The 26,867-nt window shown below is 33.5% G+C and overlaps 3 protein-coding genes across 4 annotated transcripts in view; 2 read left to right on the top strand and 1 right to left on the bottom strand.

Moving 5' to 3' along the window:
- Positions 1–303: 303 nt before the first annotated feature.
- Positions 304–3,851, top strand: LOC116766267 (pickpocket protein 11-like). The gene is made up of 9 exons (XM_061522833.1): positions 304–506; positions 852–1,049; positions 1,115–1,381; positions 2,435–2,531; positions 2,883–3,050; positions 3,124–3,244; positions 3,324–3,429; positions 3,498–3,604; positions 3,680–3,851. Exons 1-9 carry the CDS (start codon positions 409–411, stop codon positions 3,820–3,822), a joined length of 1,305 nt encoding a protein of 434 aa, XP_061378817.1. The 5' UTR covers positions 304–408; the 3' UTR covers positions 3,823–3,851.
- A 1,536-nt stretch (positions 3,852–5,387) lies between these two features.
- Positions 5,388–8,703, top strand: LOC116766564 (probable U3 small nucleolar RNA-associated protein 11). Its single transcript, XM_032656462.2, has 4 exons — positions 5,388–5,730; positions 5,865–5,990; positions 8,086–8,277; positions 8,442–8,703. The coding sequence occupies exons 1-4, from the start codon at positions 5,500–5,502 to the stop codon at positions 8,649–8,651; spliced, it is 759 nt and encodes a 252-aa protein (XP_032512353.2). The 5' UTR covers positions 5,388–5,499; the 3' UTR covers positions 8,652–8,703.
- Positions 8,661–26,867, bottom strand: part of LOC116766561 (neprilysin-4-like) — a 28,639-nt gene continuing 10,432 nt past the window's right edge. Inside the window, exons 3-16 of one of the 2 annotated variants that reach the window (XM_061522771.1) lie at positions 19,111–19,253; positions 14,441–14,686; positions 13,578–13,780; positions 12,492–12,668; positions 12,235–12,339; positions 11,716–11,857; positions 11,076–11,290; positions 10,758–10,934; positions 10,573–10,676; positions 10,441–10,499; positions 10,303–10,351; positions 9,856–9,923; positions 9,306–9,604; positions 8,661–9,204 (exon numbers count right to left, since the gene is read on the bottom strand). In XM_061522771.1, coding sequence (XP_061378755.1) covers positions 9,028–9,204; positions 9,306–9,604; positions 9,856–9,923; positions 10,303–10,351; positions 10,441–10,499; positions 10,573–10,676; positions 10,758–10,934; positions 11,076–11,290; positions 11,716–11,857; positions 12,235–12,339; positions 12,492–12,668; positions 13,578–13,780; positions 14,441–14,686; positions 19,111–19,253 — 2,164 coding nt within the window. In that variant the 3' untranslated portion in view covers positions 8,661–9,027. Of the gene's footprint in view, positions 9,205–9,305; positions 9,605–9,855; positions 9,924–10,302; positions 10,352–10,440; positions 10,500–10,572; positions 10,677–10,757; positions 10,935–11,075; positions 11,291–11,715; positions 11,858–12,234; positions 12,340–12,491; positions 12,669–13,577; positions 13,781–14,440; positions 14,687–18,538; positions 18,699–19,110; positions 19,254–26,867 lie in introns of those variants that run through there. The other variant, XM_032656457.2, reaches the window with a different exon arrangement.

Genomic DNA, 26,867 nt, shown 5'->3' with positions numbered 1-26,867 from the left:
GTATGTTCTCTCTCATATACCGTTCGACCTTCGAAGTATGTACCATACTTTTAAATCTTCAATATAAAATGTTCGAAGGAAAAGTCCGACACGTCGCGTTTAATTAACATGATCCTCGATTATATTTTGAAAATACATTCTCTGTAATTAAAATCCAACGAGGTCGCTGAAAGTAATTTATATTGTAACAGCTGCGGTTAAATGAAGTCAAGTGTCGTGTTCACGATAAGGATCTCTAATAATAGGGTGGCTTCATGTGAAGCTATGTACAGCTTAAAATTTAAATGATAACTACGTGTTTGAATCGAACATTAGTTTGTCGAGCAGATATAGCATCTAAATAGACAGGAGCATAGACATAAACGCAGGTCTGCTGTGTTTGATGGGCGCATTGAATGAATATATAGAATGAAGTCCTCGGCTGTGGGTCGCGCCATGCGACACTTTTATAAAACGACAACCCTGCACGGCTTCAAATATTTGTGCTCCAGATATTACTGTGATCGGTTAGTATAGGAACATTAGTTTTTATATCTGAATAGATAGCGCTTGACTTATATCACATCTGTTGATGATTGGGAATTAACCAGAATATGGTAGACGCGACCTTTACCACTGTTATTTAACCTCTGTACATTTCAACCTGACATCCACATATTTTTAGCTAATCTGTCCTCGAACACGGTTTCTGTAAAGAAATATAAAAATCTCTATAGAAACAAAATTTCAACCAAGAAGTTAGTATGCCTAGAAATCTTTCCTCGGACATAGTTTTTTGTTCCTTCTTCATGAAGTACATTCCACCCTCTCTATAGTTTAGTGTATTCATGTCCTAACTGCTCCGTCATCAGTGTCGGTTGGTTGTTATGTTGTGTGGCGAGTGCGTGTTGTGCGGGCGTGCTCTGTGCAGTGTTGTGGGCTCGCTTCCTTCAGGTGCCAGCAGTGTTGACCCTGCACGACATGCGAGGAGCTACCATGCAGATGAAACTACCGACCGTAGCTGTCTGCCCTCCGCCTCAAACTGTTGCACGTCTGTTCGAACAAAAATTGTAAGTAAAGGCATGTTTTCGGTAAAATTACTTACATTGTTACACCCACTTTTTGTGAATTCCAGTTCTTCCTCAAACAACACGAAACGTCTCTCTACCATTTTGATGAACGTGCTTCTAAGAAGATTTCCATCGCTAGAACAGCTCGGTTTGTTAGAAAACTTTCTTAACGAGGAGCAAATAACTATAAAACAAGTTTTAATGGCTGTTGTGCCTTCCTGTGAAAGTATTGTTCTTAATTGTCGTTGGCAGTATGACATTGTGAGCTGTGAGAAACTTTTTAATAAGGAATTCACTGAATGGGGGGTGTGTTGTGTCATGAGACCGCAGAAGTGAGTGATATTTTATACCTAAATGCAAGTTCAATTTTAAGTAGCTTTAGACTGACCGATAGTGCCTGCAAAAACTAAAATCTACGTTAATGCTTTCCGTTTTCCAGTAGGGTATTGTTCTTAACATAAAATACTATTAAGATCTTATATAAAATGATTATAAGCACATGATGTGATTTCCCTTTCAAAAATGTAATAAACCGATGATTTTCTGGCTACAGATTGCTTTAAAAATAGACCACCAGCTAGTAATGTTCAAAGGAACATTTGAAATAACAGATCCAACTGCTCTACCATAGTGTTCCGGTAGGAAGTGACCAGTTGTGGTAGAATCTCAACAAAGACTGGATCTAAGTCAGCAAGAACTTCTCTTTATTCAGTATAACCTCAAAAACGCTATAAGCGAGGAAGTGACCGAGAGAAAGTCCAATTCCGCAGCCGGTAGACCTTACTTCAAAAGGGCCTCCTTAGATAATGTAAAGAAGATGGTTGAATACAATTACTTGCGACCAATCCAGAGATTAATTTAATATTATGATTATGTATCATCTGCTCAATTAAATTTGCTACACAATCTCGGACTCTTTATCAGGCGAAACATTATTAATTTGTATTAAATGACAAGCTTTTCTTTCCTTGGTCAATTAGACTTTTGTAGTCATTAGAGACTTATCAGAGATATGCCCATCAAAAGCAATCAGTGTATCGATAAATCATCAGCTCCACCGGCGGTAACACAGATTCGTTTCCTTAGCGAAGCGATAATCGTGATAAGTCTGAATAGACTTTAGAAAATCCTCTTTCTTTTATTTATTTCCTCTTTGTCACGTCCTACACCTGCACTCATATCATATTCGGTTGAAAATTAATTAAATCTTATAGGATCATTACTAATTAAATTTATACAGATACCATCACATTGAGAATAATGTTAGAGACAGCCTGTATTAAATAAAAGAAAATATATTCGTTATTTATCTCCTTACCCATTATTTATTTAGTATATATTTTTTCGGACGTCCACAAACTACTGAACCATAGCTTCTATTTCAGTGTAAGCCTTCCTAAAGTGTCTCTATACGAAACCACAAGCAAACTACATGTCGCAGTTAAATGTTCTGATGAAAGCGAAACAGTGACCGGCTGCCAGGTGGGTTATCATCTATACTCTATAGTAAAAAAGACAGAATATAAAGTATGAGCAAATATAATTTCGTAATCAAACTATTTGGCGCTTGGAAATAAACAGTTGCTACTTGCTAGAGTCGCACTATGATCTATTTTAGTAAAGAAATTTTGTTATAAGCTGTTAGCTACATTCGTGATGAGAGTCGTGAGGTGAAGCTAATGATGTGATGTGATCTTATTATTCTAACACCACATGTATTAGAAGCTTCAATATCGTTACTCTTGCAAAATACATCTCCTAGGCGAAAACATATAACACTATATGTATATTATAAGATTAGTCTTTACTACGTTAATTGCGTATTGCTTATAGTTCTTCACGGGGTATAAAGGAGAAGAATGGGTCGAACCGAAATCGTTAACACCAGGATTTAATTATCTCGCCCAAATGTCGTTTACTTCGGTTATCGATAAGGATTCTGATAAATTGGTTGACGGCACGTGTATGACTACGGAAGGATACACTAAGAGGGAATGTTTAGTGAGAAGGCGTTTGTGAAACTTTAATGTACCTATTCAATATTATTATTTTTATATATTCGTGTTATTTCCAGTTGAAATGCATTGAAAGAATCTGTGGATGCGCAGACTCGATTCGATCACAGATAACTAAAACTCTGCCTTACTGTCGAGTGACACAACTAAAATGTTTGCATTCATTTAAAACAGTCAATGGTAATGTGCATTGCAAGCCGCAGAATCATATTATCAAGAGTAAATTAAATGAAAATAAAACACATTTTCTTTTGTTCAGGAAACCATAGCTGCAAATGCTTGCCGTCCTGCACCAAAATGATAACCGACTTGTCGCTGGAATCCAGTCTAATGAATGCGATCAATGAGACGATTGATAAGATATAGTAAAACATGTGAACTAATAATTGTATGATTTTTAATGAACCGTTTGGTGACACGGCATGACTTTCAGCGCGGGTTTGAATGTGTCTACGAGCTCGGTGCTAAGACTGGCTGTCAGGATGAGCGGCTCTAGATCTTTTGTGGTCACACCGACCGAAACCTGGATTACATTACTGTGTACGCTATTTAATATTAAGAATATTTTCTTTATAGTATTTATTAATTTTATTGTTAATTTTTTTTTATTCACAGCTTCCTTAGGTGGCGTCTTTAATATGTTTTTGGGTGTCGGCCTGTTTAGTGCTTTGGAAATGCTGTTTCTTTTGTGCGTTAGATTGCCTATAGAGATTAAAAAATCTACCGAGATTGAGAATGTATCAGCTGTTGTTCAATAGTATTGGCTCAGTAAACTATGTTCATGACATTTCACATCTTTTTTTTTTAATGATTATTATTGTGTGCTAGTAACACTGTCTGTACAATATGGGTACCTACGTAAAGAGAAGCGTTGAATCAGAGATAATGTATAATGTCTACTTTAGTTAGTACAATATACACCAGGTATAAAGTACAGTAAAGGATAACAGAGATCTGATCTCGAGCATTAAAATATTAAGGCTCTTTAATGTGTTTGTTAAATAAAATTTAGTTTTCACCAAGACTCATCTTGTGAAATGAAAATATTACTAATAAAATACACAAAAACTGTTTTTTTTTTGTCATAATTTCTTCTTAAACATATACTCTACAGGTGACTCTATAAAAGATAAATACATATATATATATTTAATTTATATAAATTAATAATATGAGTACCTATAACCCATTAAGATTATAAAATAATATTTTTATACTATAAGCGTGACACTACATAAGTACAGTTAATAGATTTTCATTCATAAATCTTCATATATTGTAGAATTAACCTGGGTTAGGTTAGCGTGTAATGTGTTACTGCAAGTACTTGCTTTAGGCATACTGATGTCTTTCTCTATCTCTATCTATAATATTAACTTAAATATTTCGTTTAAAATGCTCAAATAATTAATCATTGGAATTCCTTGAGTTTACACTTCGAATGCACTAGTAAGTTAAATAATTAAATGGAAACATTTAACAAATTATAAAAATTTAAAAATCATTAATTGACTAAGAACTCGCCACTATTGTATAAAATGCATTGGAGCACAAAAACAACACAACAACTTACAAAGCGCATCAACTGACTTAAGAAATTACTTTAGTCCCAAATGAAAATTTGCCAAAAACTATTAGGTGCGTTTTAACAAGCAATATTTAAATTGCCGAAAAAAAAAATTTGGACACTATGATTTAGTATTTTCAATCAAAAATTTTTTTTAGTGGTGACCATGATTTGTCAACTCAACGGATGTTGATTTGCTTTGGACTAACACACTCCGATGCTTGGAAGAACGATTTATTTGCAATCCGACTGTTCCCTTATTAATATTAGTCTGTATTTCAACGCCGACATTTTGAGCCGACGTAACATCTGAAGGAAGAGAGTCTCAATGGTTGATACTTTAGGATTTTTTATATTTTTACTAAGTTCACTTTAAATCTCATGAACAGTATATTACTATTTTTTTCTTCAGCGGGTCTAAGAACGAAATGTTATCTAGTTGAAGTTAGATCTTTGTATCAGATGGCTACGATGAGAGATAATTATATTGTGAAGGCACACTTCATCGGGGTTTCTACAGAAACGGTCGACGGTTTTGCGGTGCTGGATTTATTTTTGTTTTCAGTAAATTTTTTAAAGCACTAAAATAAATTAGACATAATAATATTAAAAATTATATTTATCTTTCAATTTAAGACAAATAAAAAATAATATTCAAAAACCCAATTCGATAACATACAATAATTAATAAGTTGACGTTTTCTATTGACAAATGACAATTATAACACGTGAATGTGACGTTTCGGTGAAGAAACTATTGACAGTTAAGTATTTCCTTTTTAACTGATGTTGCTGTAAAAATACTTTACAAGAGCAGTGAGAGAAGTTTTTTAAATTATATTTAAGGATACATTAAGCGATAAACACAATGTCGTCTTGGAAGAAAGCGGCAAAAGCCAATCAGAAAACACATAAGGAAAGGCATCAGCCAGAAGCTCGGAAACACTTAGGACTACTAGAGAAGAAGAAAGATTATAAGAAACGAGCCGAGGATTACCATGAGAAGGGAGCAACGCTCAAACTTTTACGTAAACGAACCTTGGATAAAAACCCCGATGAGTTTTACTTTCACATGATTAATTCAAGAGTAAAGGATGGGGTAAGAATAATGATTACTAGTCATAAGATGTGTAGCGAATTTATGGGGAATATTGGACTTATAATCCGAAAGCATATTTTTTTTACACCATACCACTTAATATTTATTATTGACTTAAATAAATTGGTATTCAGGAACATCATGAATTAGAAAATGAGGACGAAGTGACTTCCGAGCAGGTGAAATTGATGCAAACGCAAGATCTTAAATATATCAATATGAAGAGAACAATTGAGAGCAGAAGAATACAGAGGATGCAGGTAAGGAAGAATTAATAAAAATTCTTAATGATATATTACTATTTCATTGTGAATTTTTCTTAAATTTCTTTATTGGGTTACTATCCGTTCTGCTTTCCCAGCACATGTCCTAGTTTTTGTAGTACCCTGTGACATAAAAACGAAGTTTTAAAGCGTTACCCTCAGTTTGTCAACTTGAAAATTATGCTGTCATAAAATTGTAAGGTCACAAGCGGTATCATGACTTTCAAATAATTAAAAAGGGTTTCCAGTCATAAATTCAGTGGATAAAAGAATGTTATGTATGTTTGTCTGTTACAGTAATAATCAAAACTATATAACATATGAAGTGTGGACTATTACCTGATTATTTGTCAACTCGACCACAGATACTGAAAGCAATTAATGTAATTTGAAAAGGATATTAAAAAAATAATCAGTGTATAATATTCGATTTTATTAAATACCAGTGGTGTGCACACCATAGATGCAAATAATCACTGCTTACCCTACTCATATAACAACTAAAACTATATTGTTTAATTCTTATTTACATACTTTTAACCATACATTGCGAAATTCGAATTTTTACACACATTTAAAATGTCATTTGATTCACGATTTGGTAAAATTGATAATGGTGCCATCTATCAACTGAAAAACTAACACTTTCCATCGACCGCTGCTAGCGTCTAGTGCCGCCTCCCAGCCAGAGCGCTTGTATGCACAACTACTCAAGGCACAAATAATCTCAAGGACGATCTACAAATCTCATGTTGTATTCAGGAAACATTTGTATGTGTGTGTGCAAAAACTATGCATGTGTTAGGGTTCGAGAGGCACTGCTTCCTTAACCCTACTCGTTTAAAAACTCATAGAAACTGACAAATGAAAAACGTGTTTTTAATTTGTAGGTATACTGTTTTAATATTTCTTTGTTATTAATATTGTCTTCCTAAGTTTACATTTTGTTATTATTGTCTTTCTAAGTGCCAGTGAATAAATTTTAAGAAGCTTATGAGTGAATTTATTAACGAATAATAAAAAATTATTGTTGTGAGCCCTGTACTGTACTGGTGATGTGTGTTTAACGAAATTAATCACGAGTAGATTTTAATTGTCGTTTGAATTTGTCGTTGTCGTTGTCGTTTGTTGTTGTTTGATGATAAAATTAGAATAATTACAATGGGACGTTGTGTGACCAGTTTAGATTTAACTGAAAAAAAAGGTTATGTTATTCGTTTTAATAAAAAGTATTATGATAGTTATAATCAGCTAGCAGGTTGTGTACACACAAATAAGTTATTTTGTTTTCCTTGTTTGTTGTTTTCAAAAAATAATAATTAGAGGTTTGGATCTCATCTGGATATCGTATCGTTATATATCAGATCGTAATCGATTTAAGGTAGTTTCGTGGCTCGGAGGTAGTTGATAGGTTTTTAAACTATACAGATGTTCTTTTCGGACTGCTGTAACTTTATGCGCGAATATTATCAGTGTTTAAATGAAATTAAGATTTTCGGATTACTACGAGTATTTTTAAAAACTACACTACTCCCGATGTTTAGTTTACTTTGCAGCAATCGTGATTACGGCAAACATCTCGTCTGCCCGTTAAAAATAATAAAATGCGCGTAGTAATCCGAAAATATTAGTTTCATTTAAATGAATGCTTGCGAAAGTCTTAGATCTCATTTTTATCAATGTTTGGGAGAAGGAAATTATGATAGAAATTCGTATTTTATTTTTCAAACATACTTTGCTTAATCTGCCCCAATCTCTCTGCACGCCCCTGTTCAATACTGATCTAACCTTTTCTTTTTACAAACTAAAGGTTTCTGTATAATTTAATAACTACTAACCAATTCATATAATTTTATTTAAAAAATGTGATTATTTTACTTGCTAGACTTACTTCACCTGATGCATCGGATATTAATTTAATCATTCTGGCATCTTGTACGGCATAAAGCTTGGTTTTTAAAATTGGAGGTTGTCAACCCTACATTAGTGTATCAAGAGAAAACTGATTTTTACACCTGAAGTCAGATTTAGTTGGAAGTTTTCATGTAATACAAATACGTGAATTATATCAGATGTTATCATTTTCTTCCAGTCTCAACTCCACATGACGAATGTAGCGGACTCTACGCCCAACACTCACGTGTTCTTTGTAGAAGAAGACGAGGCAAAGAACTTTGATTTAGCCAAAAGACTAGACACACATCCCTCACTCATCAACAGGAAGTCCAACAGACCAAGGCTGTCGGATCTGGATAAGATTACTCTTCCTGAAGTTAACGATGAGGTCGGTTATCTCCTGTACATGCACCATTTAAGCAACTCTTGAATTAACATCTATACATATAATAAATAGCTCATTAATGTTCATTTCTAATTCAACTAATTTCCTAACTATACAAGATTATTGATAAAACAAAAACACGTTCTATAAAGCTCTATGTATTCCAGTTTGTCAATTCAACTAAGAAAATGAAAGAGCGTACATACAAAGAACTGTCAAAGAGAATAGACAGGGAAAAACATCTGACGGTAGTCCAACAAAAACTGGAGATCAAGAGACATTTACAAGACGCTAAAGTTATGAAGCCAAAGAGAGTCAAACGAGGCACGGCCGTCTCAGCGCCCGTCTACAAGTTCCAGTACATGAGAAAAAAATAAAAAAACCTCTTTACATGTAATGTTTTTATTTTGAAATAAATAATTTTTAATATTTTTTTTATCCTTAACAGTAAACGTGTCCTATCCGTATGTTACGGTTCGTGTATTAAAGTTACAATCACATAATTCGTTATCAATAAGTTCTCTATATATTTGTTAGTCCTCTAATAAAAATGCATTTCTTACTTAATACAAACAATATCGGTAACAATGTCATATTTTGTACATTGAGATGTATATTTTTTTGTTTTTCTGATATAACTTAGGCCTAATAAATCACATATGTTCACTGGTCCTTAAATGTTAATATCTATGTCTATGGTAACTTAGGGGTAACTTGAGTCTTGTCTTTGGTTGTCTTACATCTAAATAATGTTTACCACAAAACGCACTTGTGTTCTGGGTTCATGGGAGACCCCAGAGGACATTTCCAAGCTTCTGAGAACTCCTTGGAATTGCTCAAGGTCCCTATGACTCTTATTTTGTTAGGACTGTGGACGCCTTCCACCATTTTCGATTTCAGCGCCCCCGTAGTGGAGTTCCCGCACCATATCTATAAACACGTTGGATCAGACATTTCACAAAGTTTGGATCTGTCAGAGATTCATTATTATTAGGTCTTATATTGTCTAGTTACGAATCTGTATGTCACACCTGGGCGAATCCGAGGAAGAAGAGTTGTGTGGGAGTGTGTCCCGGGAGGCCTGGCAGGAGGGCGGCCCGCCCGGCGCGCGCCTCGTGCCTGCGGTAAGCCCGGAGCGCGGCCCGAAGGCCCCCGTTGTCGGCGATGTTTTCCCCCTGCGTGTTGAACCCGTGCACGTTATACCCGGCCAGCTGCGGCAGGCCGTACTGGTCGTATTGCTCCACGATGCACCTCACCCGCGCCTGGTACTGCTCCAGGGTTTCCCGTGACCACCACGACGCTAGATTGCCGTCTGAATCGTACCGACGACCTGCGGGGGTTTGGGAGGTACAGAACACAAACCAGCGCCTGTTCAATATACAATATGCGTATGTTGATAACACCTGGCATGTTATTAGACCAAGCAGAATATCTACATTTGAATTTTTGTTTCTTCGGGTCTGTAATACCAAGCGCTTTAAAACTTTTTCTAATATATTTTTCCTTATATTCTCAATCAAAATATTCTTTCCTCAATAAGTCCATCTCACTTGTCCATATATAACACCCCTCGTGTCTCACCTTGATCGTCGAAGCCGTGTGTCACTTCATGTCCCATGATGGCTCCGATGGATCCGTAGTTTATTGCCCTGAATCAAACACATTGATTATCATTGATAGTTCTACGCCATCAACAAGTTATGCTTCTTTGGGTGCGTCTTCGCTGATAAAACTTTCTTTGACTTGTTAAAATTATAGTAATAACAAATTAACTCAAGTAGTGATTTTCTTTTCTCACAGTGCAACCCTTAACTCTGAATATTGAAATGAATTGTCACTTGAGTGAAGTATGCTTCTTATAAATTACTCTGACATCTAATGAAAGCCTCCTTAAATAAGGTTTAAATTTGCAGACAAAAAGAATCGTTAAGGGTTTTTCTTTAACTAAAATACAATAATCCCAAGAAAACATTTAACCATTTTGATATCAGACAAAGGAAATACATTTTATGTTATACTTATACTCACTCGATTCCATTTCCGTAAAAAGGTGGTTGTAAGATGCCAGCCGGGAATGCTGAGAATCACAAAAAATAATTTAGAATTTCTTAAAAGTACAAAGATTCCTACATCATAAGTGACGGCTAAGTAGTAAGTCATACTCACTGACTGAATTAAGTGTTGCTGAATAGAAGGCATTGACTGTGGTGGCGGTCGCGACCCACCTGGACCGTGACAGAGATATGTTAAGATACGAAACACACATACATACAAACAAGTGTTAACGCGAGACCCGACCTGTTCCTGTCCGGCGTCTCTCTCAGAGACTCCAGCGACTTCTTGACGGTGGCCCAGGTCAGCTTCAAGTATGACTCGAACAGGTTCCCCTCTACCACCTCCACCTTTTCAATTATGAAAACACTATTTAACAAATCATTCTACAATAAGTATTACATGTGTGTGTGTGTGTGTGTATGTCTCACGTGTTCGTAATGTCGGTCCAGCTTGTGTGTGTCCATGAGCCAGGCGGGGAAGCCCACGAAGGTCCGTATGGCTCTCAGCTTGTGCAGCGCCGTGTCCCGCGTGCCGTCGTCCATCCAGGGCAGGGAGCGAGCCGCCTCCGCGAACGACTCGCGGACGTCCTCGATCATTTCTATGGCCTGACAATTAGCACTGTGTCAACACAAGTCCCATGGCTTGGAGTAATCCTAATCTAGCCCATGCCCATTCTCAGTTGGAGTTCCGCCTCCATGATGTTCATGTACTACCGTCTACAGCAGCGCGTGTAGTATGAACCGTACCTTTTCGCGTTCGTGTTCATCGAAGTGTTTATTGACGTAGAGGTAGCTGAGCGCGAGGCCGTAGTTGGCGTTGACGTTGGCGGCGCAGGCCTTGTGACGGTCGACGCGGGCCCGCAGGCCCCAGGCCGCGCGGCTGAACTCGAACCCGAGGGTCCGGAATATGGCGCGGGTCATCGGAGCCACGGTCGAGAACACGCTCCACCACAGGAAGCGCTCTAAGACACAGTACAGGTTCGTCAAATTGATGAAGAGGCCCTCGGGGCCGATAGACAAATTCATATAAATTTTGACTAATTTTTTATAGAGACAATAGTGAAAAATTTCATACTTAATTAACGTTTAGCAACACCACACAAGGACTTTAGAATATAAAGACTGAATTAATATTAGTGGAGGAAAGCTCTGGGGAGTTAAATGTGAGAAAGGAATTCTTGAGTAAAATTAAACTAATATTTTCGGGTTACTAAACGATATTAAATTATTTTAAACTACACTTTCCCGACTTTTCCATTACTTCGCAGCAACCGAGTTCTCGAAAACGAGACGAAAGTTTTATTTAAATGAATACTGGAGAGTCTCTGGCCTCATTAGGAGTTCTTAATATCAGATCGTTGCAGAGTGTAATGTAATCATGTGTAACCTGTGATGAGTGGGTCGGTGCGAGCCAGCGTGCCGGCCAGGCGGTGCAGGTAGGGCAGGTCCATCACGATGACCCGGTCGCCGTCCGTCAGAGACACGCTCGTGTTGGAGAACACCAGGTCTATATACTTCTGCCAGTCGTGCTGTCACCGCGCAAACAATACAATATAGATAATTGCCGAAGTAAATAATCATTCAATACTCAATAAAATAAAACATTAAGTTTTTGGAGTATTATAAATATTAAAGATGAATGACTTTAGCCTTTGTGACATAGAGCAAGTATAAATAGGACTTACTTCTTTTCATCTTGTTTGGCAACCATAAAATATACCTAATTATTGATTGGTTTTTTATTGTGAATATAGAATTTATGCAAGGAGCAGTCGACTTAGTTACCGAATAAAAACATTTTTGTTTCCAACATTCTTATCATCATATTAAAAGGTAAAATAGAGCGTCACTTCCGTAAAACAAAACCACAAAGCCAGTCCACCATCGATGTCTGTATATATCATACCTGGTGCCATTCAGGAGGAGCTCCGTTCCCTCCCAGCAGCTGACTCACACTCAGCTCGTGGAACAGGTGAGTGCCGCTGCGACGAACCTCCACCGGCGTCATGATCTAAGGCACAGAAACGGTCAGCACACACTAATATTATAATAATGAATACGCTGTTTTATAATCACGACTTTGAATATTTTAGTGCCCGAAGCGCACGCTTAAAATAATCTACATGGATCAAACGACTAGTATTCTGTATAATGTGATCTTACGCCAGCCAGAGTCTTGCTGAATTCTATAATGTCGTCGGCGAAGCGTTCCGCGTCCGTGTCGGGATGGAAGGCTTTGATCATTGACGTGATGTAGATCCGGTACTGCTCCAACTCGAACGAGAACTTGTCCGCCTGGCGCAGGTAACGATCGCTGAACCCTGGAGATACCTGCTCCAACTGGCGGCACGACAACATGGAGTTAGGTGGAATTTACCGGACGACTTCGTTAAACTTTGACGTCATAACTGAATTTATCCTCAATAAGAGTAAGTGAAGTACGTTCTGAATTTTTTTTTACCAAAATTTCGTGACGTTTTTTATTCATATAAATTTAAAAACAGCAATAAATAAAATCACTGTTTCTACCTATATAATATAACTTTTGCGATATTATTGTAATAACAATATACTCAAGCACTTATTATTTCGTCAAAAACGTAATTCATGAACTTTAGGCGGTCCTTGCCATACAGATGATATCTGACGATGAGAATACTTATTCAGTTCGTGATTTCCTACGCGCATTACTAATGGTAAGGCTTCAAGGGTACTGAGAATCACGAGCGCATGACTTAGATTCAAATATGATGTTTTGAAAAGGATCCAGTAAATTGATTTAAAGCGTCGTTCCTATGAGCCTTATATTTTACCTATACCTAATATATTATTAATATACTTAGAAACTATAATCAGGGAAATATTTTCTGAGAGAAAACTTTAGTTCGGTCTCATTATTCATATTGTTTTGACATAGAATTCTTCTTCTTAACGTTTTACTAATCCCTTTAACCAGAAGGCAAATTTAATACTGACGTCATATCTAAGCCATTCTAAACGCATTATCTCAAACAGGCCCTTATGTAAGCTATGAACATGTATGTCTCAATGAGGCTATAAGTTACAGGATCCTTAATAATAAAAAAACCGAATAAATTTATTTTTATCAACGGAAAGTAATTCGATAAACGCCACAATACTGGGATACCTTTTTGTAAATGTTTAAATATTACATAGAAACCGAACCCGTTTCATTACATTGAAATAGTACTATTAATGTATATACAAATACAAGTTTTATTTCCTCACCACGACCCTGTTCCTGCTAGTGTTCCTCACATCCTCAGCGACCTGAACGCTCAGCAGAACACTGAGACCGAGAGTCCTGCGGGCGCGCCCAGACACCTGCTCCCACGAGAAGTTATCACTGGACACGGAAGGGGGCGTTGGAGGAAGACCTAGTTGTAGCAACAGATCCGTGATGGGCGCGGTTCCGTACACCTCTAGCTTGTCTGCACAAATTCAATATAGACTTTGTAACGAGTTAAGTAAGTAAGTGTTGCAGACAAAAGTACAAAGACATTGTTAATATTTACAATATAAGAGTGTTTCAGAAGAAATAACCAACGAATAGTCCAATCAGGAATAGCATTAATACACATGAGATAAGATTTGACGTACAAATTGTGTATTGTAATTGTGTCAGCAAAAAAAAAACAAAAGACTATTATAGCCTGGCAAGAAGTGCTCGAATGCTACTCATTGTTACGGTGATTTTTCGTAAAAATGTGATAAATGAGGAATTAGTCTATGAATAATTTTGAACAGTTTACAAAACTTACACCGTAGTAAAATCAAGTTTAGAAAAGTTAACGTAACGTCCGTAACTAAATTATTAAAATAAAATTACGACGGCGAAAATAAAATTAATAAAAACCAAATCATGGTATGTTTGTAAACAACATACCTACTATTATTCGACCCTTCGATCTCCCTAGAAGTGCAATGCTCACAAATGTTTTTAAAAAACCAACTCCCATTTCCTGTTCAATTAATTTAATTGTACACTACTAATAAATTTTCATCGTCACTAAATTTAATTTAAGGTTATGAAATGTTAAACGAAAATATATTTAAATTACAGACTAATAATATAAACATTAGCTACCCACCAACATCCATACAAGTGCGGTAGAGGGCTTTAGCTTTAAGCACGCTCTTAGGCAGGCCGTGGTCGTTTTTGTCTTCCAGCAGTTCCCTGAGGTCAGTGACCAGTTTCTCCCGCAGGATGGCGAGCTGATCCCAGGAGGTCGCCCACTCCGGGACAGGGTTCTTCTCGATCCACCCGCCACAAGCGAACTCGTAGAAGTCGTCGCAGGGATCCACGCTCTTGTTTAACGCTGCTAGTACTCTCGACGCTGAAATGACGCTCATTCTAAAACTTGAGACTTAAAAGAAACTATAAAGAGCTCGTTTATCAATGACTCCTCTACGTAGATTAAGGAGTTAAGTTCGGAAAAACTATAAATGTAAATTTTCAGTAAACACCCAATTATCAGCTTCATATAGGTATAGTCTGTGACACATGGCGTCACACAAAACATCCATCAAAACTCCCTTAGGAAATATAACATATGAGTTATTCTAATATACAACTTATAAACAACTCGTAATTCATTCATCCTCAACCGACTATCTACCTGTCGCATTTCTAATGTTAGCCGGATAAACGAAAAAATAAATCCTTGAGTTATTGATTGAAGTATAGAAAGTCACTCCGCGGTACAGGTGTGGTCTGTGATGAGAGGTGTTGCATTGTATTTCGTATCTTGGCATTTATTCGTCGGTAAAATCTCAATGACAGCATCTTCAGGTTGCACGAAATACATTTAAGGAATCTCCAACGTTACAATAAAGGTTAGTAAATCATTACAATATTTTGTTTCCTACAATGAGATCTAATAGTTCTGTAGTTTTTTTACAAAAATAATGCACGCGTAGTATATCCGAATAATATAAGTTTCATTTAAATTTTTGTTTCATACATTTCATTTGTAAAATCTTCTCATATAAATCCATCATATTAAAATATGTTAGTAAAACATGCTTTCATTTTACCTCATAAAAGTTACATATCAAATGATTCATAATAAAATTAATTATCCTCAACAAATCATTCATAAATTAAATTTCCACGCGTCGCTTATACATATACATACAACATACATAAATTAATATTATTTAAAAATTTAATGAATATATTATAAATGCCTGTTATTAAGTCGCGTCTGATTGTCAGTACGCCTACTCCGAGTTCGCATAGTCACAATGCATAAGGAGAGTAAACAGTTTTCATTCATAAATCTGCTCACATGATAGTATTACCGTAGTTACTGAACTACAAACGGGAAACGCTTCGTGTGTAGAAAGACAATTCACGCTCGTGCTAAGCATATGTGCATCACGAAGTTAATGATTCGCTTGCATCAGAACCACCACGTGCTGCGACACTACCAAACTGCGTACTTTGAACTACTTACTACGTATTTAGTACTACTAACTATATGCAAGCGAAATGGCGCAGTACTTCTCAAATAAATAGAGCACGTGGAATTAATTACGACAAATTATATTATATTTTTTTCCTTGTCAATATTTATTTACTATTAAACTAATTTCAGATACACGTGAATAAAATAATAAATGTTATTTAATTTAATTAATTTAAAGCAATTTTATTGTAATTATGACATTTTTTTATAATTTATGGTATGGCTTCATTCACATTGAATTTGTGGAATATTTTGTCAATATACACGTTTTCATTGCATGATTTTGTTAAAGGTTTAATTTAACGATTTTAAATATAATGTTGACTAATGTGACGCTAAAATTAAGGTTTTAATGTGCTTATAGATAACCTAGAATAAAAAACTGAATGTATTTGAATAAAAGACCATTATTCACTTTATTTTAATCTGTCAAATATGTTTTGAACTAGATTGATAATTACTTTTTTCTATTAAGTTTTACAAATTATTTGAATAAACATATTCTGACACACAGAAAAATATATTTATTAAAGTATAAACAATAAAAATCATTATATAATATGTTTTATAAAAACTTTAATCATTTTGAACAATATCACCGATTTTAATGGTCAAAATAATTTATCGTTCACTGATTTATGAGATTTTTTTAAGAACTTTTAAAAGGACTGTTATCTATTTTTTATAATATCAATATTAAATATCGTTACCAATAACGCCAGCATTTTATTTAGAATATACTTTTTTATTTTTGCGATTGTCAACAATTTTTACCGGTTTATGATTATGTAAATGCAAGCATCTTTTTTTTTTAAGGCCGGTGACATCTGTCAATTGAATTTATATGAATCATATAAAGAGGTTTGTTAGCACAAGCACAAGTAAATTATGTATGTTAATTTATGAAAGATATTCAAATATGGATGTTTTATAAAAAAAATTAGAAGTTATTGTAACTCGTCTCTAATGGCTTGTATAGAATAATAAAATATTAACCATAAATTTCTCATTTCTGTATAAATTACAAATATATCAATAAATATTCACTCAAATAAATAAAAGTGGATTCTGCTTGTATTAAATATGAACACGGTACGTATGGCAAAATATTTTTTTTGCAATTTATTGTCTGTCTGCCTGTTTGTTCGCAATAATCTGTTATACGGCTTAACAGATTTTGACAGCTCTTTTTCTGGCCGATAGCTTAAATAATAGGGAATATCTTAGAATACTTTTAATAAAGCAATTTTATTTCTTTTTATTAATTTAAATAATATAAATACTTTTTCACGAGAACGGAGTCGCGGGCACAGCTACCATGTGAATATATGATATGTTACCTTTCAACAGTCATATTCGTTATAAGAAGTGAACGCGAGCGCAGCTCACACGAAAAACGAATATTTATCCTCTGTTTATACAAATTAAAAATGATACTTTGCAGATAATAAAATATGGTACAAAAAACAATTATTAATACGATTTAAATTGGTATTATTTCAAAGCATTGTTATGTATATTAAAATTTACATGATATTTTTTTAAACGTCCATTGTTTTACTTGAAACGCGAAATTGATATAATTCAATACGTCTCAATTAGTTTGGTTATTATCATATTTAATATTGACATTTTCAAAATAACAATGGCTGACAGTTTGGTATCTTTGACGTCTATAAATACAAATCTGTAGAATTAAAATTAAATATACAAACAACTTCGGTTTCATATTATATGAATTTGACTTCTTGGAAAGCGAATTTTAATATAATTTTTGTACGATATGATATTATTATATGGAATCTTCATCATATTAACAAATGTATAGCCAGAGATAAACACAAACATCTGGATACTTTTGATTAAAAAAGAAATTACTCTTAGATTGTTAATGTATTGTCAAAATTATTAAATAATAATACATATCAAAAAGCATACAGAAGCGCGTAAAATTACTAGTGTGACTCTGTGACGAACAAAACCTTTTCCCTATTTTAATAATATATAGTTATAATAATGGTGGGTTTGTCTGTTTGTTCTATTAAAATTAAAGACATTGATGTTAAATAACGTCCATAGAGACGGAGAAATTATAATATGCAAAAAAAAAATAAAAATAATGTTAGTTCCCTCTTTTGATGTAGAAACACAAAAACAGAAATGACAGTCGTAATGTCACCTAAAGACATCTTTAGATGTTTTGACATATTGTCCTGGACATTGTATATTATTAATGAAATGTAGGTATTATTAAAATTTATAAGTCAGAAGAAATTTTGATTATTGATTTAATAATAATTTTTCATTTAATTGTGTTCACTGAAATGGTTTCGTTTGATTAAAATTAACAATAAATATTTCCATATTATTCGAGTGGCTTGTGGTTCAATAAAAATAACTTTAAAATTTATATACAATCCTGATTAATATCGCCCAATAGAATTTGATGAAATTTAAACGTTTAATATATATATATATATATTAAACGTTTTTCTTAATTACGATCAATTCTTAATATAAATGCATATTGTATGTTTTATAAAATTTTAAATGTATTGAGACCATGTTCTAAGGAAGGTTTCAACACAATCTTATATTCCCATTAAATACGAGATTATGTTAGATAACATATATCTTAACTTAAAGTACTTTGAAAGAATAGTTCATTTAAATATTTTTTTGTCAACAATAACGATAATAACAAATAAAATATCTCACCTGTGTCGAGGCATCTTTCAGTCACACAGTATTCGGTCGGAAGCGCGGATGAGAGAGTGCAATTAATTAAATAGAACCAAAAAATAAAACGTAATCGCTCCATGTGAAGGACGTGTGTGTGGTGTCTGAGCTGGTGTGACTGTGGCCGAGGTCCGAGGTCTCTTGGGGTCTTATTTCGTCGTTGATCGCATTTTTATCGCGTCATTCGTTATAACCCGATACAGTTAGGGTTGACGCCATTTAACATACACGAATATATGCACTTCGAGACGAATATGTCTGAGCATTTGAAATATACGTAGTTTTTTGTATTACCGAAATTTTTTATTGCGTGTTAGTGAAGTTTTAAAAGAAAAAAAAATACCAATTTTGAGTAATGTATTGTAATTCTTAAGGTGATATTAAAATATATGCAGTATAAACAAATTTATATCAATCTAAAATGAGATCTACTTAAATAGGAACAATGAATTGTGCAAACTTCTTTTTAAATATATATATTTTATTTTTTCTGACACGTCTCACACATCCTTAGACCGTATAAAACTTTATTATCTCATGCATTTCCTCACCTGTATTGACGCACACTTCAGTGAGGCAGGGTTTGGGTGCTTTGAGTTCTACCACCACCACGACCGTGGTGTACACCGCCAGCACCGCCAGGGACAAGCCCAGGGATACGATCACCACCCACGAACAGCGCACAGTACGAGCTCTGGAAACAGATCATGGAATTAGACATAGTATATGGAATTTTATAGAATGGGTCAATTGTTGGTAGGACATAATTAAGACAGCATAATGTCAGGAAAAATCTGTTCTCGTTGTGGTAATTTTCTCATGCAAGCTTTGATTTTCCTTCCGTCCCAACTTACGAACTCTCGCAAAACAAACAAAATGACTCAAATAGTTAGTATATTACTTATATAAAGACGAGTTTCGTATTCAACAATTTTCATCTCAATTAACATTTCGTTTTATAAATTTAATAAGTTTTATAAAACCTAAACTATTCTTGCTATGTGACTAACAACGTTAAGTGGAATTCTCAGAATATTTTCTCGTTTACAATTAAAATTTATATAAAAAAGGTTAGCTTGTAAAAAATCAATACATTCATGTATACATATTATTATGAGACTTGGTAAATTATAACGTTGGCATGTGATGTTCTTAAACTGGAAATATTTTAAATATTATCCCAAATCTAAAGCTTTTGGGTTGATCAGCATTAAATTGGTCTGTCACATTACAAACGGAGCGTTAATAGGCCCTTCATTCGTAAATCTTGGAGCATTATAGTATAAGGTGGTTTATCGAATGAGAAACGGGAAACGCATCGTATGTAGTGTGTAACTACAAACTTGTTGTAAGTATATTACTCTCATTTCTTACAACAACGGAAGCGTACTGAGCTAGCGAAGCAAGCGCTGCGGCGGCGGACCGACAACTAACAATAGCTTGTTTGATGTCACTGATCGCTTGCACAGGGTAATGATACAGCGCTAAAGCCTTCGCGGAAATTATATAATACATTTATATACAGTTATTGATATCATATAATATTATGTTCTGACTTTAGTTATGAAATCTATACGATTTAGAAATAAATATTTAGATTTTTTTTATTTTGTATTTTCTGAATACGATTTTATATTATGAGAATAGACTTGTAACTTCAAAATATGATGGAAGTAAATGACAGTATAACGTTTTATGAATGTTATTAGTGAATTTTTCTCAATAATTTATCTATCAAAGTAAAAAGATAAATTACATCTCTGTCAGCTTCTCCGTCCCTCCTGTGTTCATTAGTATTAACTTGAATTACTTCGTAAACTTATTAAGTGATTAATAATGTATCTAAGAAAATCGTTTTTAAAAATGCATTGAGGCGTTTCCGAGCATCATCACAAGAGAATGACGTGGAAATATGGTTTTATATAATTATGGAATATTTTATATCTATGAAATCGAAAGAGCAAAAAGCAGGTGTGGTCTACATGGAATTTACTTTGCCTATTGGTTTTACCCGTCATTGTTGCTTCCTAAGCATGATGTTTCAGAACATTAAGATTTGTGATAAACATAGTCTCAGAATTAACGAAAATTTTTACACATACTACTTCTTAGAAGACGATTGTAACAAGGAAAATCTTGTAACTGAATATTTATTCACGGCGCAAGAATATTAAGCAAGCAATTTTTCTCATATATTTTGTGTTAATGCAATTATAATATTTACGAAGTCAGTGAATGAATTATTTGATGTTTACTAAAATATTTCATATTATTTCAATAATATTTATTTATTATTATGCTGTAATTATTGTTTCCTAATAATATATATTTTTTCTTTAATAGTAAATATTGTTTATCTGTACTTAATATATCTATTGTAAACAGACCGTTTGTAAACATCACAGATGTTGTAAACAATGTGTTGTAAATAAAATAATTGTAGGTATTGTTAACAGATTTTATTTAAATTAGGAATCAAATCCCGCGCCTTGATTGAAAACTTGAGTCCGAATCTTTTAGCCATATATGTATACATGTATGAGTATAGCAAGTTTTAAATCTCTGCGTACTTCATATAAATAAGTAAATTATAGGTATTATTTTAGTTTGGAGACAACTTGCGTGAAGTTACTTCAGCTGTGGAGAATTTATACCAACTTCATAATAATAACTCACTGTCATAGATGACACTTCTCCCGTGATATAAATCAATTGTTATTTAAATATTCCAATCACGTACGACGAACGTACGGAATACGTGAACGTAAACGGAACAACCGTTACATGTACTCGTAAGTTAGAGATTCGATCAAACTGTTGGTTTGTCCGTTACTCTAAAAATAAGTGCGTAACTTTGTTTAATTTTTAATTTTGGATGGATATAAAAACGAACAATATGATTTGTAACGTGTTGTTGAGAGTGAGATAAAAACATTCTTCAAAATATCTACACATATAAATAAAATTGGAGTGTCTGTTTGTATTATTGAAATAATCGTTTATTACTACATGTATATGAACATATATATATATATATATATATATATATATATATTCATATACATGTAGTAAAAAACGATTATTATATATATATATATATATATATATATATATATATATATATACGGTAATATTTTTTTTTACAATTTTTGACTGTTTCATCGGATTGTCCCGTTTAATGTCTGAGAAGGCTAGATCGATTTTGACGGTACTTTTATTGGCAGGAAGCCGATGCAATAAGCCGCAAGTTAGGCTACTTTTATCCCGATCCCGACATTAAGCATGGCGTATGCGTTCTGTTAAAAGGTTTTTCATCGTTTATTTTTTTAAGCAGACGGAGCAGAGGATCACAGCTAGTATATAATATATGTAGCTTCCTATTAAGTTGAAAAAATTAATTACTATTTAAAGCAGTGTCGCTAATGTCCGTCCATGTGACACACTGGTCTTATTTTTTTGTGGATCATGTAACTGTGCTAAAACAAATGTTTTGTTTCAATGGTAACTGTTATCCATGGTCTTATATTACACACTGAAATATAATGGCTCGTATTGTGACCGCGTCTCAAGCTAACGGTAACGCATCATAGCTAATAATTACGATCTCCTATTGATTTCTATATAGTTATTGTGTTAATATTGTGGTCGGGTTATTGAACGTGGTGTGGGTGTTAACCGAAATTGGAGGGTCGTTGATCTTAAAAGGTTACAGATACATCTTAACGGAACGTCACTAAATGCGACTGTCATGCTTTATAAGGGGTTGATTGAACATACACTGAATCATGATTCGCATAACGTATTATTCCTAATATTGAAACAAAAATATAAACAAATATATTTTAATTTAGGCGCGGGTTCGAAACTTGGCAAGTACCAATGACATTTTTCCGAGTTATATGTACTTTCTAAAAATATTTAGACAAAACTGACAGACGGTAAAGGAAAACATCGTGAGGAAACCTGGACGTATAATTTTAAATTATACGTTGAAATCGCCAATCCGACTTTAGCAGGCGTGGTGATTAATACTCTAACCTTCTTCATGGGAGAAGAGGTGTTTGCTCAGCAGTGGGTTCCGATAGACTGATGATGATTGTAATTTGGTTTAAGGTTATTGCTTATTTTACTAATGAAAACTAGATTTCAATGATCATAACTAAGATCATTTACTATTCTAACAAATAATTTACGTATTTTTAGGTATATTATGCTTTAATAATAATAATAAAACATATATAATTTTATAATAAAACAAAAGCTCTAACATTTTTAAGTATATTTATTCTAGATGCTCTCGTCTGTCCGTGATCACGGTTACTGAAAAGTAACCGAAACGTCGGGAGTATGTAGTTTTTTACAAAAATAAATCACGCGTAGTTTATCCGAAAAATACTAGTTTCATTTAAATGAATAAAACTCGCGAAAATCTTAGATCTCATTATTTTTAAGTATATCTTTATTTTACAATATAGTTTTATTATATAAAATTATGAATACGTATTTTACTTATAGTGTTAAGTGTAACTCACTCGACTAGATTCCCTAGTACCTACTATATTCATCTCGTACTGCAACGCGGATAGTTCAGATGGTTTTAATTCGTAACTATAACTTGCGTTGACGATATCGGAAAAGGAAACGTTCAAACTTATCGTATTTCGTTGACACTGATAGCTCGTAGTTTTACTAAGGATGTATAAACGGGTTTTTACTTAAGTATAATATAACGACAAGTATACCTATTAGAGATTTTAAAATAATTAAATAATAACTTTTATTATCAGAGTAACCTCATTTTACTAAATGTATATGGATACATGGTACAATATTTTTTTTCATGTCCGTCTATTAGTTTCCGCTAACCTCTTAACAGTCCGAAAGACAGAGCGACAGATTTTGACGGCAATCTCTCAGGCAAGTAGATATACAGATTAGTAGTAACGTAGTCTAAATTATGGCATAAATTTTGGTAAAAATATATGAGTAACCATTGAATACTTTCGACAATACCAAATGTATTCTACATTTTGACAACGTTCTTGGTGATTTAAACATTGAACCGGCATATGTGGCCGTCTGACGTCTCCCTAATTATTCCCATCGTAAAAGTTGTAATACTCTTAATATATCGTTAAAGCTACATAAATCATTATGGAAGACTTTTAATTATGACTATCTACGGTTTCGTTTCTTTCATTCGAAAGTCTATTTTTATTATCTAATAAATATTAATTTTTATGTTTTTGTTTATACCGATAACGATAAAGATCTTTGCACAAATACATTTTTTTTTTGCTGTTGGACTATTTTAGTTAGCGGGGACTGAGTGGTGTGTACCGGGCCTAAGATAGAAATTGAAAATTGAAAAGTCAAAAGCGCAAGGACTTGTTCATAAAACGATAATCAAGTGTAATTTTTTTTTTCATAAAAATATTTACTATAGACCACTAAATACATTTTACGAAATAGCACTGTTTAGTAAATGTGATAATATAAAAATATTAAAACATATTGAAAACACGTTTGTTATATCATCCCTACTAATATTATAAATGCGAAAGTAACTCTGTCTGTCTATCTGTCTAAACCACTGAACCTATTTTGATGAATTTTGATTTAGAGTTAGATGGAACTCTGGAGAAGGGCATAGACTAACTTTTATCCCTATCCCGAATCCCCACTCCGAACCCAAAACTACACCAGTGGAACCTTGTAGTGCAGTTCGGGCTAAGTGACTAATGACAGAAAACTACTGTGATGTCCACATGGACAAAGTCGCGGGAAAATGCTAGTTTTAAATAAATCAAAACAATTTTAAATTTCACTGCCAACTGTCATGTCCAAGTGATGTAACCAAGACAGCGCGCAGCCCACGAGTCTCTGACTGTAAGGTACGAGACAGACGCGAACATAAACATTATTTTCCTTATTACTTTTTTAAGTAAAATTTATTTTAATAAGTTTTTTTTTTTAAATAAAATTAAAAACATTTTTTTTATTTCTATACAAAATTAACTATAATATGTTTTTAGGCGGAACCTTTAACTTAATTTTTTTTAATGAATTGCAGTCTAAACTGACATTTAATGTTTTATTCATATTTAATTATTACTGATTTTATAACTTTGAATAATGTTGCCACTGTTTATAAAAAAAATTATTTCCACTTAAAATATCGTAAGATAAGTTTGAGATTACAATATTAATAATAAATAAATTTGTTATAATCAATATAACTAATATTTTTCAAAACTCTTATGGATTGTTCCACGTCGTTATATTAATCGCGTGTACACCCGACTTTATGGCATTGCGCGTGAAGGTAATCGCCCTTTATAAGGATCTCACTTTCATTCTAAATAATTATACTTTCTATTTTATATCCTCCTAAATCATTGTTATTTAATTGTTTCATGTCCATACTGGATATTATATCTGATTTAAATATTTCGACGGTGACTTCTGTTTTATAATTATCTTTAAAATCAAATATATTTTGTAAAAAAAAAACCTAACTCATTAGTATTTTAAGTAACGTCCACCTTTTTTCACTGTAAAATTAAAAGTACTAACATTAAAAATACACCTTTTACGATATCAAAATTAACTTTTTTTATGAGAAAGGTGGCAAACGAGCAGACGGCTTACTTAATGGAAAGTAGTCACCGAGGTCCATGGACGTCTGCAACATATGGGATGTTGCGGGTGTGTTGTCGATCTTGATTGTTGAGGAAGGATTAAGAAAGGGGCAAGAACAGGAAGAGGGCAAACTGCTCTCACTCATCGGACGAAACGCAGCCATTAAAGACTACTTCACGCCGATCGTCTGTGAGAGGGTGGTGCTACCCCGGTCGAGTCAGCCTAGGTTTGAGCTGCAGTAACTGACTACAGCTAGGCTCTACCACCTTAGATATTTTATTGATAAATGTTAATAAAACTTGTAATAATAACTCATCCAATATAGTGTTAACGATTGTTAAGGAAGTGTTGTATTCATAAATCTGAAGAGAGGAAGTTGAAATGACAATCAATACTCAAACAGCCTGGGAAGGTCGTTCATTGGTGATAAATTATTTAAATGACACGTGATTCACTGTCTGCGGCTTTTTTCACCTTCGCCTTGAATCCTCTGGTGATTAGCGATGTTCTTTGTGAGGAGAAACAGTCTTCGAGTCTTTGTCTTTCTTTATATTTGATGTCACTTTTTTATTTCGTTATCCTGCCAGTCTTTTTTGTTTTTATATGAGACTTATATAATTATTTGATAGGGGCATAGCGTTTATTAATAAAAAATATTATGTTTTAGTAGAAAATATTTTTCTATTATTTATTACTTTCTTAACATTAAGCCTTAAACAGAAAGAAATTGTAAATCTTTTAAAAATTAAAATTATGAATCTTATTTCTAATTTTCAGTAAAACCAAATTTATTGAAAACATAATACGCTAATTATTGTTTGAAATATCTAACTATTATTATTTAAGGTAATCGTGAGCAATGAATGCGTTCCATTATATAAATGAGAGCTGAACATTCAAATGTAATAGATGTCATCAATTCACAATCAGTCAGCTGTCCCTTACCACGGGTTTCAATGTTAAACTAAACGAGTTTCGAGTTTTTCAGTTATATCTACGTTAATTCTATCTTGTTAGAAGATTGACGAATTAAATAGTGGAAACTGTATATCTTTATATTGATTATCATAAAACGTGGTAGGAGCACAGCTCGTTATGGCTTCCAACATATTCACAAATGTAATAAAAACTAAAATTTAAATAAACTTCATTACATACATGAACCTTTCATAATAATTCCAAAGAATAGTCATGTTGTAGTCATAAAGGTTTGTCTTTTTATATTTCGTTACATCTTTTCTATGATTACAATTTATTCCTACACCACGTTTTCCATCAAAAACATTGCTCGTTATGAAATAATACATTATGAACATATGTATCTATTGACTTTTATCCAAAACAAAAATAGATCTACAAAACAAAATATCATTAAATTAAAAAATATAAAATAACTTAAAAAATATTTCTATCAATCACCAGTCACCCCAATGGACTGGAGTCCACATCAATTAGAAATTAAGACCTTACAGAAATAACTAGGTTATTGTATGCACGCGTCACGCGATGTCAGTGGTGTGGTTACACAATAATGACAGTTTACTGTGACGTTTATATTTCTAAAATTAAAACATAGTTTTTTGACAGTTATTAAAATGAGGCTTTATTTTTAAATAAATTATGTAAAAGTATCATTTCACATTTATTATTAAAATTTTATTTACCA

The sequence above is a fragment of the Danaus plexippus genome, chromosome 15 (genome assembly GCF_018135715.1).
Source record: "Danaus plexippus chromosome 15, MEX_DaPlex, whole genome shotgun sequence".
In the NCBI taxonomy this organism is placed as follows: domain Eukaryota; kingdom Metazoa; phylum Arthropoda; class Insecta; order Lepidoptera; family Nymphalidae; genus Danaus; species Danaus plexippus.
The sequence above is the reverse complement of the archived record's forward strand: the minus strand, read 5'-3'. Positions and strand labels throughout refer to the sequence as shown.

Excerpts from the sequence above, each read along its gene's own strand:
- LOC116766267 (XM_061522833.1), top strand. The coding sequence starts at position 409 with ATGAAGTCCTCGGCTGTGGGTCGCGCCATGCGACACTTTTATAAAACG. Across the intron at positions 507-851 it reads TCCAGATATTACTGTGATCG|TGTCGGTTGGTTGTTATGTT; the intron begins GTTAGTATAGGA and ends CTCCGTCATCAG. Across the intron at positions 3,605-3,679 it reads AACCTGGATTACATTACTGT|CTTCCTTAGGTGGCGTCTTT; the intron begins GTACGCTATTTA and ends TTTTATTCACAG.
- LOC116766564 (XM_032656462.2), top strand. The coding sequence starts at position 5,500 with ATGTCGTCTTGGAAGAAAGCGGCAAAAGCCAATCAGAAAACACATAAG. Across the intron at positions 5,731-5,864 it reads ATTCAAGAGTAAAGGATGGG|GAACATCATGAATTAGAAAA; the intron begins GTAAGAATAATG and ends ATTGGTATTCAG. Across the intron at positions 8,278-8,441 it reads TTCCTGAAGTTAACGATGAG|TTTGTCAATTCAACTAAGAA; the intron begins GTCGGTTATCTC and ends TATGTATTCCAG.